The following is a 14,938-nucleotide window of genomic DNA, read 5'->3' as shown; positions in this document are numbered from 1 at the left end:
CTTGCAATGCAAATGTGCCTTAAGACAAGGCCTCTGGTGCTTCCTTCCAACCAGATGGCCATTCATACACCCTCCTACACTCAAGCTTTAGAGCCACCAATCCTATGGCTCCCACAACTTTTATGTTGCATTCAACTGCTTTGCAGGAAAAAAGTTTAGTTTACTAACATACATTCTTCAGAGGAGAGTACAGGCTATGGAAGCTGTGGAAAGGAAACTGTATCCCTTAGGATCTGGAAAGGCCAGAGAAACCATTCGGGATGTCTTGACAAATGGCAAGTAGTTTCCATTGCATGCACACCTCTGAACAATTGGTAGTGCTGCTCCAGGCACTGGATTGGAGGGGATTCTGAGGCCTCCATGAATAGGGGAGACTGGATACTGTGTGACCAATTTGATGCTGTGGGTGACGTCCAGGCTTCTGGAAGTCATGGTGGATGGTGATGCCATTTACCAGGACAGGGATTACTGGAGGGGCTCAGGTTAGAGAGAAAGATGATGAATTCAATTTTGACATGTTGAATTTGAGAGGCCTGCGTGACATCTGGATCCTCTTGACAGTTGGGTACACAGCCGTGACCCTTTGAAAGAGAGGGCTAGGCTGGAGAAATAGATTGGGGAGCCATCAGCATATATGTGGTAGGGACTGGCAAGGATGAGAGCGCCCAGGAAGAGGGTGTAATGGGAGCTGAGAAGAGGTTGGGAAGAATCAACAAGAATACTAATTTTAAGGGGCGAGGAAACAAGAACATCTCTGCCTGGTTACTCGCTGTCTCTGCCTTTTCTGTCACATTGATAGGATCTTACATCAACAGACCCTAGACTTCATTATCTTAATCTGAGAAGAATGTCTTCCTCCTCTATCCCATATTCTTATGAGGATCAACTGACTTCTGGTGAAACATGGTAGATTGAACAGTTGTACTTACTAAGTAAGTAACTGTTACTTACTAGTAACAGTTGTACTACTAGTAAGTTGTACTTACTTACTACAGTTGTACTGTACTTGGTACCTCCAAAACCCACTAAAATGCTTGGAAATTGGGGCAAAGAGCATTAAAGAGCAGGACAAAAGGAATGGAAATAAGATGGCAGCAGTGAAATTTTGGAAACTGAAATGCACACGGCCAAGCAGCAATGGATTTAGAAATCAAAGGAAGATGATTGCCAGGCCAGCACTGAGAGGAAGATCAGAAGCTGGCTAATATTTGAGTAGTGCTTTAAAATTTGCAAAGGTTTTCTCCTGTAGCTCTCTCTCTCTTACCTCAGATAGATCTCTTTTTCTTTTTAAAGAAATAAATGTTCAAGTGGGAAAGAAACTGGTACATTGTATGGATAAACCACGGTTTATCCATTCTTTTACTGATGGACAATTAGGTTGTTCCCAGGAAAAACAACTTAAAGAAATGTGCAGATAAAATTAAAACATACAAACTTACATGGGGATGGGACACAGTAAGATCAGATGTCTGTCACCTCTGGAAGAGTGGAAGGAAGGGGAAAGGAATGGAATATGGAGTTTTAGCTGTGTTTTATTTTTCCCCCTCCTCACATTTATTTACTGATTGATTTATTCATTCATTCATTCATTTACAGCTTTATTGAGATATAATTGACATAGAACATTGTGTAAATTTAAAGTGTACAACATGATGATTTGGTGGTTGTATATATTGCAAGATGATTACCACAATGTTAGTTAACACATCCATCACCTCACGAAGTTACCATTTGTATGTGTGTGTGCTGAGAACTTCTAAGATCCACTCTCTTAACTTTCAAGTATACGATACAGTACTGTCAACTATGGTCACCATGCTGTACGTTAGATCCCCAGAACTTATTTGTCTTATAACCAGAAGTTTGTACCCTGGACCACCTCCCATTCACACTCCCCCTTCTGACACCTACTCCTGGAGACGACCAATCTACTCTCTGTTTCTATGAGATTGACTTTTTTCAGATTCCACATATAAGTGAGGTAATACAGTATTTGTTTTTTTCTAACGGACTTATTTGATTTAGCCTAATGCCCTCAAGGTTCATCCATGTTATCGCAAATGGCAGAATTTCCTTCTTTTTTATGGCTGAATAATACTTGTTGTATAAACACCACATCTTCTTTATCCAGTCATCCATTGACAGACACTTAGGTTGTTTCCATCTCTCGGCTATTGTGAATAATGTTGCAATGAACATGGATAGCTCTTTGCAGATAGCTCTTTGAGATCCTGTTATCATTTCCTTTCGATAGATACCCAGAAGAGGAGTTGCTGGATCATTTGGTAGTTCCATTTTTAATTTTTTGAGGAACTTTCATACTGTTTTCCATAGTGGCTGCACCAATTTAAATTCCCACCAACAGAGCACGAGAGTTCCCTTTTCTCCACATCCTTGCCAACACTTGTCATTTCTTGTCTTTTTGGTAATAGCCATTCTGGCAGGTGTGAGGTGATATTTCATTGTGGGTTTGATTTGCATTTCCCTGAGGATTAGCGATGTTAAGCACCTTTTCGTGTACCTGTTGGCCATTTGTATGTCTTAGGAAAAATGTTTATTCAGATCCTTTGCCCATTTTTACATCAGATTGTTTTTTTTTCAATTGAGTTGTATGAGTTCTTTATACATTTTGGATATTAATCCGTTATCAGATAGATGGTTTGCACATATTTTCTCCTATTTTGTTTCTTTTTTTTTTCCGAGGAAGATTAGCCCTGAGCTAACATCTGCCAATCTTCCTCTTTTTTCTGAGGAAGACTGGCCCTGAGCTAACATCCATGCCCATCTTTCTCTACTTCATATGTGGGACGCCTACCACAGCATGGCTTGCCACGTGGTGCCATGTCTGCACCCGGGATCCAAACTGGCGAACCCCGGTCCGCCGTAGCGGAACGTGTGCACTTAACTGCTGCGCCACCAGACCAGCCCCTATTTCTTTTTTTTAAATGATGTGAAAATTAAAATAACAATAATTATTGCAGCATTATATAAATGTTAGTTATTTTGGAAGGACAGAGAAACTCTTCCGATCCGTATGGGGGACACAGGAGTAAGTGTGTGTGAAGGCAGCACGCTTGGAGCACTGAGCTTCGCCACCAGCTTTAGTTGAGACTCTCCATGAAGATGTGAAGCCAGGATTCTGACCGTGAGCCCTTCTCTCCTCCCTGAGACCTTGTGAGACCTGGCCTGGACCGTCCTCTAGGTCTTCAGATCCTGTGAGCTCCCATGGTGATGCCCCTCCAGCTTCCACTGCCATAATGAGGAATCCAGGGAGACATAAGTTAGAATCAGAACTGTCTTAGAGAATCCAGGGCACAGAGAGCAAAAAGTTGTGCAAAATTCTGTTCTAGATTATAGCCAGCCAGCAAAATAGGGAGAGGAGCACAGGAGTGCCTTGTTCAGTGTCCTTTGTAGTACCAGGTCCCTCCTGATAGCGCTTCAGTCACTGTCAGTTGACTGTTCCGAGTGGCACTGTTTATGGCAGGAATGGCCTCCTCGGAGGGCGCCTTCATTTTACTGTGTTGGTGGACTTGTGATGCGGGCATATATTTTATGCAGGTCTATTACCTTTGGTTGTTGAGAGCTAATAGTTCTGCTTCATTAATTGCCAACTATTTTTAGCCTTACCATTAAATAGAGAGAGGCAGACCGCAAACATTAGACAAGGCAGCCTGCGCTGACCTCACTGGTGCAAATTTCATGAAGCGAAAATTATGAAAAACAATATACAACATTCTGTAAAGCTTACCAAGTGGAAGAAAACAGGAAAAAATCATTCCTAATCTCAGCCACCCTAATGTAAGAATTAGCCTTTTTCTCTTGCCTTCAAGTTCTTTTTCAAATGAGTATTTCATATAACTGTAATAATAGTATTGATGGCAGTTGGGTATACTTTTTATTTAACACTACATCATAATTGTTGCTACAGAGTAGTACGTCTCATTTTTTAAATAAACTTTAAATTTTGAAATGAATTTCAATTTATAGAAAGTTGCGAAGATGACAGAGAGAATTCCTGTCTGCCCTTCGCCCAGTTTTTCCTCATGTTAGAGTCTCACATAACCATGGTATATTTGTCAAATCTGAAAAATTGACTACTTGATGGTACTAACTAGTAATAGTATGATATTGTCAACTAAACTAGACTATTTGGATTTCACTGGTTTTCCAACTAATGTCCTTTTTCTGTTCCAGATTCAATCCAAGATACCACAATACCACGATGTATTAGTCAAATCTCAGTTTGACCATAGTTGACCTGAGTATTGCCGTGTTTCTGGATATTTAGATTGTTTATGGTTTTTTGAGTGGTATTATGAGTGATCCTGTGAAGAACATCATGTGAGCAGGCTTCTCTTCTTTTAAGATTCTTTCCTCACAACGGACTGTAGTCACACTTCTGAGAGCCCAAGGAAGGGAGTGTATTTATGGCTCTGGATATGATTGCACATTGCCAAATTGTCTTTCAAAATGCCCGTGCTCATTTATGCTGCCATAAGTAATTTTTTGAGAGTGGCATATTCGTGTACTCTTGTCAACATTAGTTACTATCACTTAAACATTTTGGCTAAGTTAATAGGTGAAAATAACATCTCAATTTTAAAAAGTTGTATTTATTTGATAACTGGAAATTTGAATATTTCGCCATGTGTGTTTACCAGCTCTACCTCCTGTTTTGTGAGTTGTCTCTTCATATTTTATTTATTAGGATCTGAATATGTTTTTTATCCACATATATGTTTTATAATAAAGATATCCCTTGGCCTGTCATTTTGCTGTAATTATTTACCCTTTGATCTGTTGTGTTGAGTTTTTCTTGTGTAATTTTTGAAGAGCATAATGAAAGTTTTATGATGTGGAATCCATCGCTTCTCCTTTGATTGATTTATTTTTTACCTCTTTTAAGCTTAGAAAGCTCAAAAAATCTGATTTTAAAATTCTATTCTTTCCTTTAATTTGGTTTCTTGTTTTTAACCATTTGATTCGTCTGGAATATTTTTGGTATTTGGCCCAGATGTCTGACCTGGCTACCTCATGCTCACCAGCTGCAGATGACACCTACTCATGGGCAGTAAAGGCTGTCTTTGTCTTTCCAGATGAGTGAGTGCACCCACCCCCTTCCCTGTGTTGCCCAAGGCAGAATCCTTGGAGCCATCTTGACTTTTTCTTTTCCTTCACCACCCACATCCACTCAACCGGTGCCCTCGTGGTTCTGGCATGTGGTTCTTCCTTCTTCTCTTTGGGAAGAGTGTATGCTGCTCCCTCTGCTTGGGACTCTTTTTCCCACCCCCACTTTGCCTCATTTTTGCTAGTCTGTCAGGTGGAGCCAGGTATGTCCTAGCTATGTGCCATCAAAGTGCCCCATCTTCCCTTTATTCTTCTCGCACTCAATTTTAATGTCCTGCCAACTGTTTGTGGCACCCTGTATCTCTTCATCATTAATGCAGCCTCACCAACTAGTTCAGTGCCTGATACATATAGGAGCTCGATATGTATTTATTAGGTGTGCGAAAGTTTGAATGAATGAATGCTAATGCAAATAAAATAGAAGTCATACCTAACTATGTCCCAACAGAGCTCGATTTGAATACTTTCCTAGAGAATATGAAAGGAAAGGGGATAGCATATTGGAATTCATGCTTTTTATGGTACCAAGATGCCATGGATACTATAGATTGGCTTGCTCAACATCCATTTCACCCTCCTTCTAGGTGCCATTTCTGTAATGCAAAGACTGGAAAAATAAAAACTACACTTCCCAGACTGCCTCACAGCCAGTATTCTGGATGTAAATTAGGTCCCACCAATTAGATGCACTCTTGGGAGGTATGGAAGACGGTTGTGAGAGGGAGGCCACTTTCCTGCTGTTGTTTCTCCCACCAAACAAGGCCATCAAAATGTGAGGACGCATCATTCCAAGGTTCATCACTACCTTAGTGGGTGTCTGGAGGCTATAGCTAGCAGCAGTAATAGAAGGACCAAGTGTGAAGGAAGAGGCTTCCTGAGTCTGAATCACAACTATAGCTAGCTAGCTATCCACCTGTCATCTCTCTCTCTCTCTCATCTATGTATCTATCAATCTATTGATCTGCTTATCATCTATAAAATAGATGCCAATGGAGACTCCTGAATGCTTTTCCACTGGCCTTTCTACAAATTTTACAACCACTTTTCTGCTTAAAATACCTGGTGTTCTCTGTTTTCTGTACTGAACCATGATGGATACACAAGGAATACAAGGACCAGTTCTCTGATTGTTGACTCAAGTAGCCTGCCTTGTTCAGTTGTAATTTTTCCCAAAGTAAAGGGAGTAAGTGCTATTCCTAGAACATACGATGAGGTTGTGCTTACTGGTTATTCTGTGGTTCTGTGAGGGTCTCATAAATCATTTCCACTATCTTTCCCCCTGTTCCCTACCCTCCTGAGATTTTATCATAGACCTCTTAACTCAGCAAAAAAGCTGGCCAATAGCGGGTAATTATACAGCGGGCCCAAACTTAAAACTACATAGAGAAAATATAGGCTAATGCTTCAGATCTTTAATATATTAAGAGTTCTTTTAAATCAATGAGAAAATTAACAACCCAGTTGAAAAATGTGCAAAACACAGAGGAAGAAAAATAGCCAAGAAAGATATTAAAATACTCAATTTTTTTCTTATCAAATTAGCAAGGATTTTTAAGTAATACTCAGATCTAGTGAGGATGTGTTATTTATGCTGGGCATTCTCCATAGGCTTCTAAATTGATTAATTTTCTAGATTAAGTTTGGTTATATTTATAAACAGTCTTTAAAATATTAATTCATCAATGATTTTCAACTGGGGGCAGTTTTGTCCCCCAGGGGACATTTGGCAATGTCTGGAGATATTGTCAGTTTTCATAACTAGGTACTACTGGCGTCTGGTGGGTAGAGACCAAGGATGCTGCTCTACATCCTGCAAGGCACAGGACAGCCCCCACAAAAAGTTATCTGGCTCCAAATGTCAATATTGTGGAGACTGAGAACCTCTGTCTTAACTATAGGAATTCTGCTTCAAGAGTTTACCCAAATGAAATAATTGAATGTACTTAAAGATTCATTCATTTAACCTTTTTTAGAGAGCAATAAATGAGTAGCTATTAAAAGTTAAAATGCATATACCTATGATTTTAAATAGATATCCATCCTATCAAAAAAGCATATACACAGATGTTCTTCTCAGCATTATTTTTATCAGTGAGATTTTGGAAACAACCTAAATGTCAATCAATGGAGTAACGGTTAATGTGCATGCACGCTCTGTGTAGCAGAGTATCTGGCCATCCCACCTCCCACTACTCTTTCCTATGGTCCTATCCTCCTTTGGGGACACTTCTGTACTGTGAATAGTCTTGATAGAAGAACAATTCCCAGGACTCCCTTCATCCTGTTAGTTCCCAGTTTGGAAACTAAAAATGATTGATCTTTCCTCTTCGACCCCTTGGTTGAGCCAAGGGAGAGTGACATGACATAAGTTTGGCCAATCAGATGAGACTTGAAATCTTGGACCAAGGCAGAACCACAGAATAGTTTAGGGTCAAATCCTTGAGTGGTGACAGTGGTGGCAGTGGTAGTGTCTATGGGGCAGGTGGCAGCTGACTTCTGGCCTCACAGTTCTTGCCAAGTGACAGCACTGAGGCTCTATTACTTGGCCCAGCAGAAAGGGCGTGGGTTCTGTTGTTGAAAACACTGATGGGAGGTCCCAGCAGCAGTCCAATAAATAGACATGTTAGATCTCTGTGAATTGCAAGCAAAGCTTCCTAATAGCTATGCTGGAGAATTATACGCAGTCTTAAAAAGAAAGACCCTCAGGACATATTAGCAAGTAGAAAATCAAATTGCAGAGCATTCACTCACCTAAGGAATATTTATTGAGCGTTTCCATTTACTAGGCTCTGTGCTCAGAGTAGGACACACCTAGCTCCTGCCTGCATGGAGCATTATTTAAAACAGCAAAATATTGGAAATGAATTGCATGTCTAACAATAATAGAATGAGACATCTTTAAATGATGGCACATGCATTATATGGAAGAGCTAACAGCCATGAAAAATAATGATTTTAATCAGTAAATTTATATTATCAGTATATATATTACATATACTAATTTAAAATTATGAATTTAAAATTGATTTAAAAATTATGAATGTATATTATACGTAATGAACACAAAAGAAAAATAAAAATTATATATGCAGTATATAATTTGCGTCTTTTATGTCTTTATATTTAAAAATATATATATTTAGGAGCTGGCCCACTGGCACAGCAGTTAAGTTCACACACTCCGCTTTGGCAGCCTTGGGTTCGCTGGTTCAGATCCCAGGTGCAGACCTATGCACTGCTTATCAAGCCGTGCTGTGCCAGGCATCCCACATATAAAGTAGAGGAAGATGGGCATGGATGTTAGCTCAGGGAAATTGTCCTCAAGAAAAAAAAAATATATGTTTATATATATATCTTTATATATACTTATGTATCTTTAAATATATATTTTATATATATATATAGCTTTAAAAAATTGCATGTGATTAAAAGGAGCTCTACTATACTAGAATATTGGCATGACTAATTTCCGAATGGTAGAGTTATAGTTATTATTTTTTGTATTTTCTAAATTTTGGCAATTTGCATATATTATTTTTATACACAAAACATTTGTAACCACAAAATTATTTAAGGAAGGATACAATAAAACATTTGAAATTTCCTAACCCCATTTTACAGTTAACCATATTTTTGAAATGTCCTTCAATAAGAATACACTAGCTATATTAACAGACATATCTATCTAACATACATATAAAACACACATATGTTACTGAGTTAAAAAGAAATCCTATCATTGTGCTTCAATACGTTCCGAGCTCCTAGAGCCGAGTCAGAAATGTCTGATCTATGCTCGCCTGCGTCTCCCTTTGCTGGTCCTGAGATATGAGAAGTTACAGAAGGGACTGAGAGCAACAGCTGGGCCGATGTCCCTGCCAGTGCCGGGTTGGGAGGGGATAGCAGGGTTCTGGTGAAGTCAGCTGACGCAGGTGTGGCATACCAGAGAGATGGCTGCATTCCTGGCCTTTGGAAGCAGCTTTAAGTAAGCTCTCCACCCATAAGTGCACTCTTGTATATCTTGTGTGAGTATACCCAGGGTGAGATGCATGGAGCTTCTAACACAATCTCTTTTGTTTTGGCAAAAACAAAACAGGCAAGGTGGGGCCTCCTCTTGATATCGTGCTGAGCGCACTGAACTGCACAGCTTTCAGCATCCAGTGGAAGGTGCCAAGGCATCCGGGGAGCCCCATCATTGGGTATACTGTGAGTACCTGAGCACCGGGGTTTCTGTAGAGGGCTTGTTGGGGTAACTGTATGCCCTTCCCATCTGTGCTCCTCGTATATATGGCCTCCTTATCAGCCCTCCCACATTAGTGACTGCCCCGTTCTCCCCCAATGAAACCAGAGGGAATATTTCTCTTTTAAGGCCGTTGTAAGTGCCCTGAAGGTCAATTAAGATCTACTGCGTCCTTGTACTGTTCAGGGATGCGAAAACATAAACTGAGTAGGAGACGTGGTTCCTGCTATCGAATTGCCCACCGTCAAATTTGGAGACTAAAGCAGAAAAATGGGAAAGAATAGGGAGTCACCGTGAAAGGGTGCCAATAAGTACAAAATATAAAATCTGAATTAAAGTAAAAGTGTGAACAGGCAAAGTGGAGGACGGAGCTGGACTGATTTCTGTTCACCAAAATGTTTTCTTTAACAGTGTTTTTAAAAGTGTCAATTTTCAAAGTCAGGAGATTTCAGAGAAATATTTGGAGTTCTGAACCCTCTGGGAAGATCAGGAGAGCTGGGCCCACCTTCCTAAGGGGCACCAAATCTGCTGGAGCCAAGCTGCTCACTTTACATGGGACCTTAGCCCTCCCCCCGCCCACCATAACACCCCAGACCCACCAACCCCTACTGTGTCCCTTTCACCAAGGGAGAGTAGCCATTTATCATGGCCCTGGTCCTATTGTCTTCTTAAAACTGAGAAACGTATTTCTGGACTCATGTTGTATCAAAAGTGGGAAAATGAAAGATTGTCTGAGAGAGTCATGCCCCCTCCATCCCACCTCATTGATATGCGCCTTCCTCCTGGCCTCTGCAGGCTTCTGAGTTTGAGACCCCAGCCGGGTATTTCTGATGTTTGTTGCCACGGAACAAGCATGTGTGAGGTGAAGCAATGCACTTCAGAACCCACTGTGGCTGTGCGTGCCATTAGAACCGCAGGCCCGTTGATCTGGTAGAGAAATACTGACTCTGCCCTCACCCTGGATGTCTACATCTTTTCCAGGTCTTCTACTCTGAGGTTGGCATAGATAAGTCCCTGCAGGAGCGGTCGCAGAGTGTGCTGCTCAGCCAGGACACCCCGACCACTGTGAGTATCTCCACCCCTGCAGCACCCTCAAAAGCGCAGGGGTGCTTGGCATTTCAGCAATATCAGAAGGATTTCTAATTTGCTGTGTGTGTGCACCACTGTATATGTAATAACTAATGTTTGTATAGTCCTCTGGGATGTATAAATGTCTTTCATGTACGTTACCTCATCACATGCATCTGTGTCTCCTAGAATGGCAGGCGTGTGAAGAAAGCTCTTCCACCCTGGACTCAGCCCACCCCATTAATCACAGGAGAAAACAGCCACCTCACAGGGTTCCCCCTCCCTTTTTTTTGTTGTTGTTGTAAAATTCAGTTCTGATTTTTTTGAAATCCCAGTAAAGCTTTGTAAATAAATATGACATATTTGTATCTTCCCAACTACCAGAAGACACAAGGCAGAAGAAAATGATGTAATTTGCAGTGTGTATTCAAACGGTCCAAGTTGTTTATTTTTCTTCTCAAGCTGGGCACCCTATCCTTCTACTAAGTTGTTGGCTCTTCGTCTGTTTCTTTTCCGTTTCCTCTCGAGGGCTCGGGGTGAATTGTTCTGCCTTAGGCGTGTTCTGTTTTCTTTTCTTTCACTTTCCTCCTCCTTCCCCATTCTACAGCCCAGAGCCTTTTGAAATGCTCTACAAGGAGTTAACACCAGTGCCTAGAATACCGCTGTAATGGTGGTGGTGGTGGTAATGTTTCTAACTCCTGTTTAATAAGTCTCTGCTGGGTGCAGCACATAGTGTGAACCTATTTGTCATCCGTGATAAGCAGCCATCACTTACTGAGTGTTACCTGCCAGGCATGCTCCCTCATGCTCTACATCTGTTTTTTCATTTAATCTTCATAACTATCCTACAACCTCATTTTACTGACAAGGATGCTGAGGCTCAGAGAGGTGAAGCAGCTTTCATCAAATCATACATTAGCAAGTAACAGACTTGACTGTAATCCAGGGCAGACTGACTTCTGAGCTGTGCTCTGGCTAGGAAACCACTGGTTGAGGTTCTGCCGCCCCTTGACAGCGCTGGAATTCTCAACAAGCCCCTGGACCCCACCAGGGGGGCCAGCATCATCCCTAGCAGTGTCCCCAGCTGCCCAGCCTCTTGTCCTGCAGCGAGTGTGGCTCACCGCTCTGACTGGAGCACAGTCTGGGCAGAGGGCACAGTGCTGGTGACAGGTATCTTGGAGTCTGGACAGTGCCTCTGAACTCAGGATCCTGCCCCGCCACGTGAACCCGGGCCAGATGCTGGTATCCTTGGGAAGGCAATGGCAGTGCAGTCGTGAAGCAGAGGGCCGGGAGGGACACAGGCACCCTCGGCTTCCAGACCTCCTTGCTCCTCTTGCAGGTTGGGTAACTTTGGCCACAGTCACTTACGACTCACCTTTCTCCATGACAGGGGTATAATAATTACACTGTTGTGAATGACAAATAAAACTGTGTATGTAAAAGCCTTTGGTAAAATGTAAAGAAGCCACATAGACATTAGTTATCATTGCTGATGATCACTGACCTTATGTTAAAATACTCTCTCTGTTGATTACATCCAGGCATTAGAGTATGCTATCAAAGTGTAGCATTTGATCACCTTGCTGATTTCAACAAACTTTTACCCAGCCCAAGATATCACACAGTCACTGTTTTGGGCAGCTTTCAGTCTTATTGGGAAAACCACATTTATACTAATAAAGCAATTAGAGAGCAACATAAGACTAGATGTCATTAACATGCCACTTAATAGACAGACTGAGGTTTTGAAGAAGGAGAGATTAGTGTAGGAACAAGTGGTAAACAGGTAAAATTTGGGGCTGAGAATTGAAGTGGGAGCCGTTTCTGGAAAGGCAGAGGAGAGGGAGGGGCATTCAAATGGAAAGGAATGGTTTGAACCAAGGGAATAAGCATGCATGTGTACCTGCCCGTGTGTTAAGGCTGGGGGTGGAGGGTTGGGGAGGTGCAGAATACACAGAATGGAGAGAGGAAATAACGACTAAGACATAAAGCTGTGATTCAGGAAGAGGGGAGGGAAGGGTCTGGTATAGCAGAGTGGGCTCTGGATTCAGATGACTCACATTCAGATTCCTGTATTACAACAAACCAGCTGGGTAACCTTACTGGGTCTCAGCTCCTCCATCGACGGAACAGGGATTGGAATGGTATCTATATCCTGGGTAATATATCTGTGGTTCCCAACCTGTGTCCTAGGGTGTTCCAGGGCTCCGTAGCAAACTCACAGGGCCACTATGGAATAATTGAACTTCTCAATGGAAGCAGCAACATTGATGTGAACTGCTTCTACCAGGTCATTGGGCTGTAACTACTGAGTAAATGGAACTGTGAGGCATTTATTTCGGATTAGAGGTGCTATAAAAATATTATGAGACACTAAATGTGCCATGAACAGAGAAAGTTTGGGTACCTCTGTGCTATATCCTGTCATCCCATAGCATGAGGCTCCTGTGAGCATTAAACGAGCTCGTGCTCGTGGAGCCCTCAGCACCACGCCTGGCACAACAAGAGCTGAGTGAGTGGTCAATAGACTTCATATCAGGAAGCTGTGTGTTTGCTGCCCTTGGCTGTACATGGCGGAAGGGCAGCTACTCTTTGGGTTCATTTAGTCCTACAACTTCTCCTTTCTTTTTCATGCTGTTTTGTTTTTTCTCCAAGGACAATCTGATCATCACATGATTTTTGTAAGTATGCTTTAGAAAAGTTAAACCCTTGCCCTGGCCCAGGATTCAGGGGATCTCTTTTCATCAAAATGTTGATTTTTCTGCATCTCCCTCATACTGATTAAGGCCCAATGGAGAGTGCTTAGTTAGAGTGTAAGCAGGGCCTGCAGAGCATTCCCAGTGAATTTTTAATCTTTTAGAAAGAATCTGCTTTTATTCTTGTATGCACTGCTTCATCTCACAAGGCAGAGTAAGGTTAAGAGGAACATTTTTAAAGGTTGAAGTAATTTAAGCTCTGTTCCAAGACTAGGTGAAAAAGATGGAAAAGGAGAGAAAATATTTAAACCAGTGAGCACCACTGTGGGGGTGGTTCCACTACCTCCTTTTTCCTTCTCCTTTCTTTCCTTCCTCTAACCATTCCAGACCTTCTCACTGAGACAGGACCGGCTCACCTAAAACTGGTTGATTGGCTTTCTGGATTGAATACCAAACAGAAGATTGGGTTGATAAATGGTTAGTCTGACTTAAATGATGAAATGACCAAAATAACCTGGCTAATTATGTGGACTTCAGATGAATTCTCTGATAATCTGCTGATATCAAGGCTTCTGATTTGGTTAGCATTTGACACTTACCTTCATTTTTTAAGTTGCCACTCTTCCTCTCTCTCTCTCTCTTTTTTGGTCCCCTCCCCAAAGCCCCAGTACATAGTTGTATATTCTAGTTGTAGGTCCTTCTAGTCCTTTTATGTGAGCTGCCACCACAGCATGACAACTGACAGATAGGTGGTGTGGTTCCACACCCAGGACTCCAACCCGGGCAGCCGAAGCAGAGCACACCAAATGTTAACCACCAGGCCATCAGGGCTGCCTCAACACTTATCTTTTTCTTAGAAGAATAACCTGGAGTTTTCATCCTGGAAAAATAAATAATGAAGCAAATCAGGGCAATTTGATAATTTTTTGGAGTTAGAAATAGAAACACAGATGTTTAAACTGGTGGTCTCCACATTTTTTGATCATGCGTATTATCAGTTAAAAAATATTTGAACACGTGCCAATATATGTATATTTATGTATTTATAAATTATACGTATGCTACTCTACTAATATGTGCATTATAAAATCTCACAGAATTTTAGAGAAGGAGATAAAACAGAAATAGAAAGTGATTACGTTTTCTTTGAGCATCTCAGTAGATTGTCTTGCTCACACAGGGAGATGTACCACCACTGTGCCTTGGAGTCCACTGGTCTGGTTGATCCAGAACAGTGATTCTATTTAGGTCTTATCAAAGCTTACAGAGAGAAAACTTAGCCAGGAATCACGAGACTTGCATCTAGTCCCAGCTTTGTCACCAGAGCAAGGGTGACCTTGGGCAAGGTCACCGAACCCCTCTGAATCTCTCTTTGACTATAAAATGAGGGCGTCAACTAGCAATGGTTCCCAAATAGGAGTTCCTTTGTCCCCTGTAGGGCATATGGAAGTATGTGTGGGCATCTTAGTGGACAAGCTTCAGGGATGCTGACTCTCCTGCAATACACAGGACAGACCCGTACAAGGAAGATTTGTCCAGCCCCAAAGCCAATGCTGCCCCTCCTGCAAAACCCTGGAAAATAGTCTAACGTTCTGTGCCCACTCAGGCAATGGCAATCCCTCCAACTCTTCTCTCCACTCTGGCCTGCACAGCCTTCCGAGGACCACTGGGAGAAGGATGTTTGGAAGATAGCACTTTTCTATTTCTCTAGTACCTTTCATCTAATGATGCTAGATATTTCCAACTTCCCCTAAGGAAACTGAGGCCCAGCCTTTGCTTGTAGAGTCAACAGTGAAGTTGAATTCAA

The 14,938-nt window shown here is 41.8% G+C and overlaps 1 protein-coding gene across 4 annotated transcripts in view; it reads left to right on the top strand.

The window, feature by feature from the left end:
* EGFLAM (EGF like, fibronectin type III and laminin G domains) overlaps nt 1-14,938 on the top strand; it is a 175,589-nt gene that overhangs the window by 51,793 nt on the left and 108,858 nt on the right. For all 4 annotated transcript variants that reach the window (XR_011430149.1, XR_011430148.1, XR_011430150.1 and 1 more), the window contains exons 2-3: nt 9,224-9,333; nt 10,349-10,432. Coding sequence is in view for 1 of the 4 variants with exons in the window: in XM_023625723.2 (XP_023481491.2) it covers nt 9,224-9,333; nt 10,349-10,432 (194 nt within the window). In the remaining 3 variants the exon portion in view is untranslated. The remainder of the gene's footprint in view (nt 1-9,223; nt 9,334-10,348; nt 10,433-14,938) is intronic.

Source organism: Equus caballus, chromosome 21, assembly GCF_041296265.1.
Source record: "Equus caballus isolate H_3958 breed thoroughbred chromosome 21, TB-T2T, whole genome shotgun sequence".
Classification (NCBI taxonomy): Eukaryota; Metazoa; Chordata; class Mammalia; order Perissodactyla; family Equidae; genus Equus; species Equus caballus.
The sequence above is the reverse complement of the archived record's forward strand: the minus strand, read 5'-3'. Positions and strand labels throughout refer to the sequence as shown.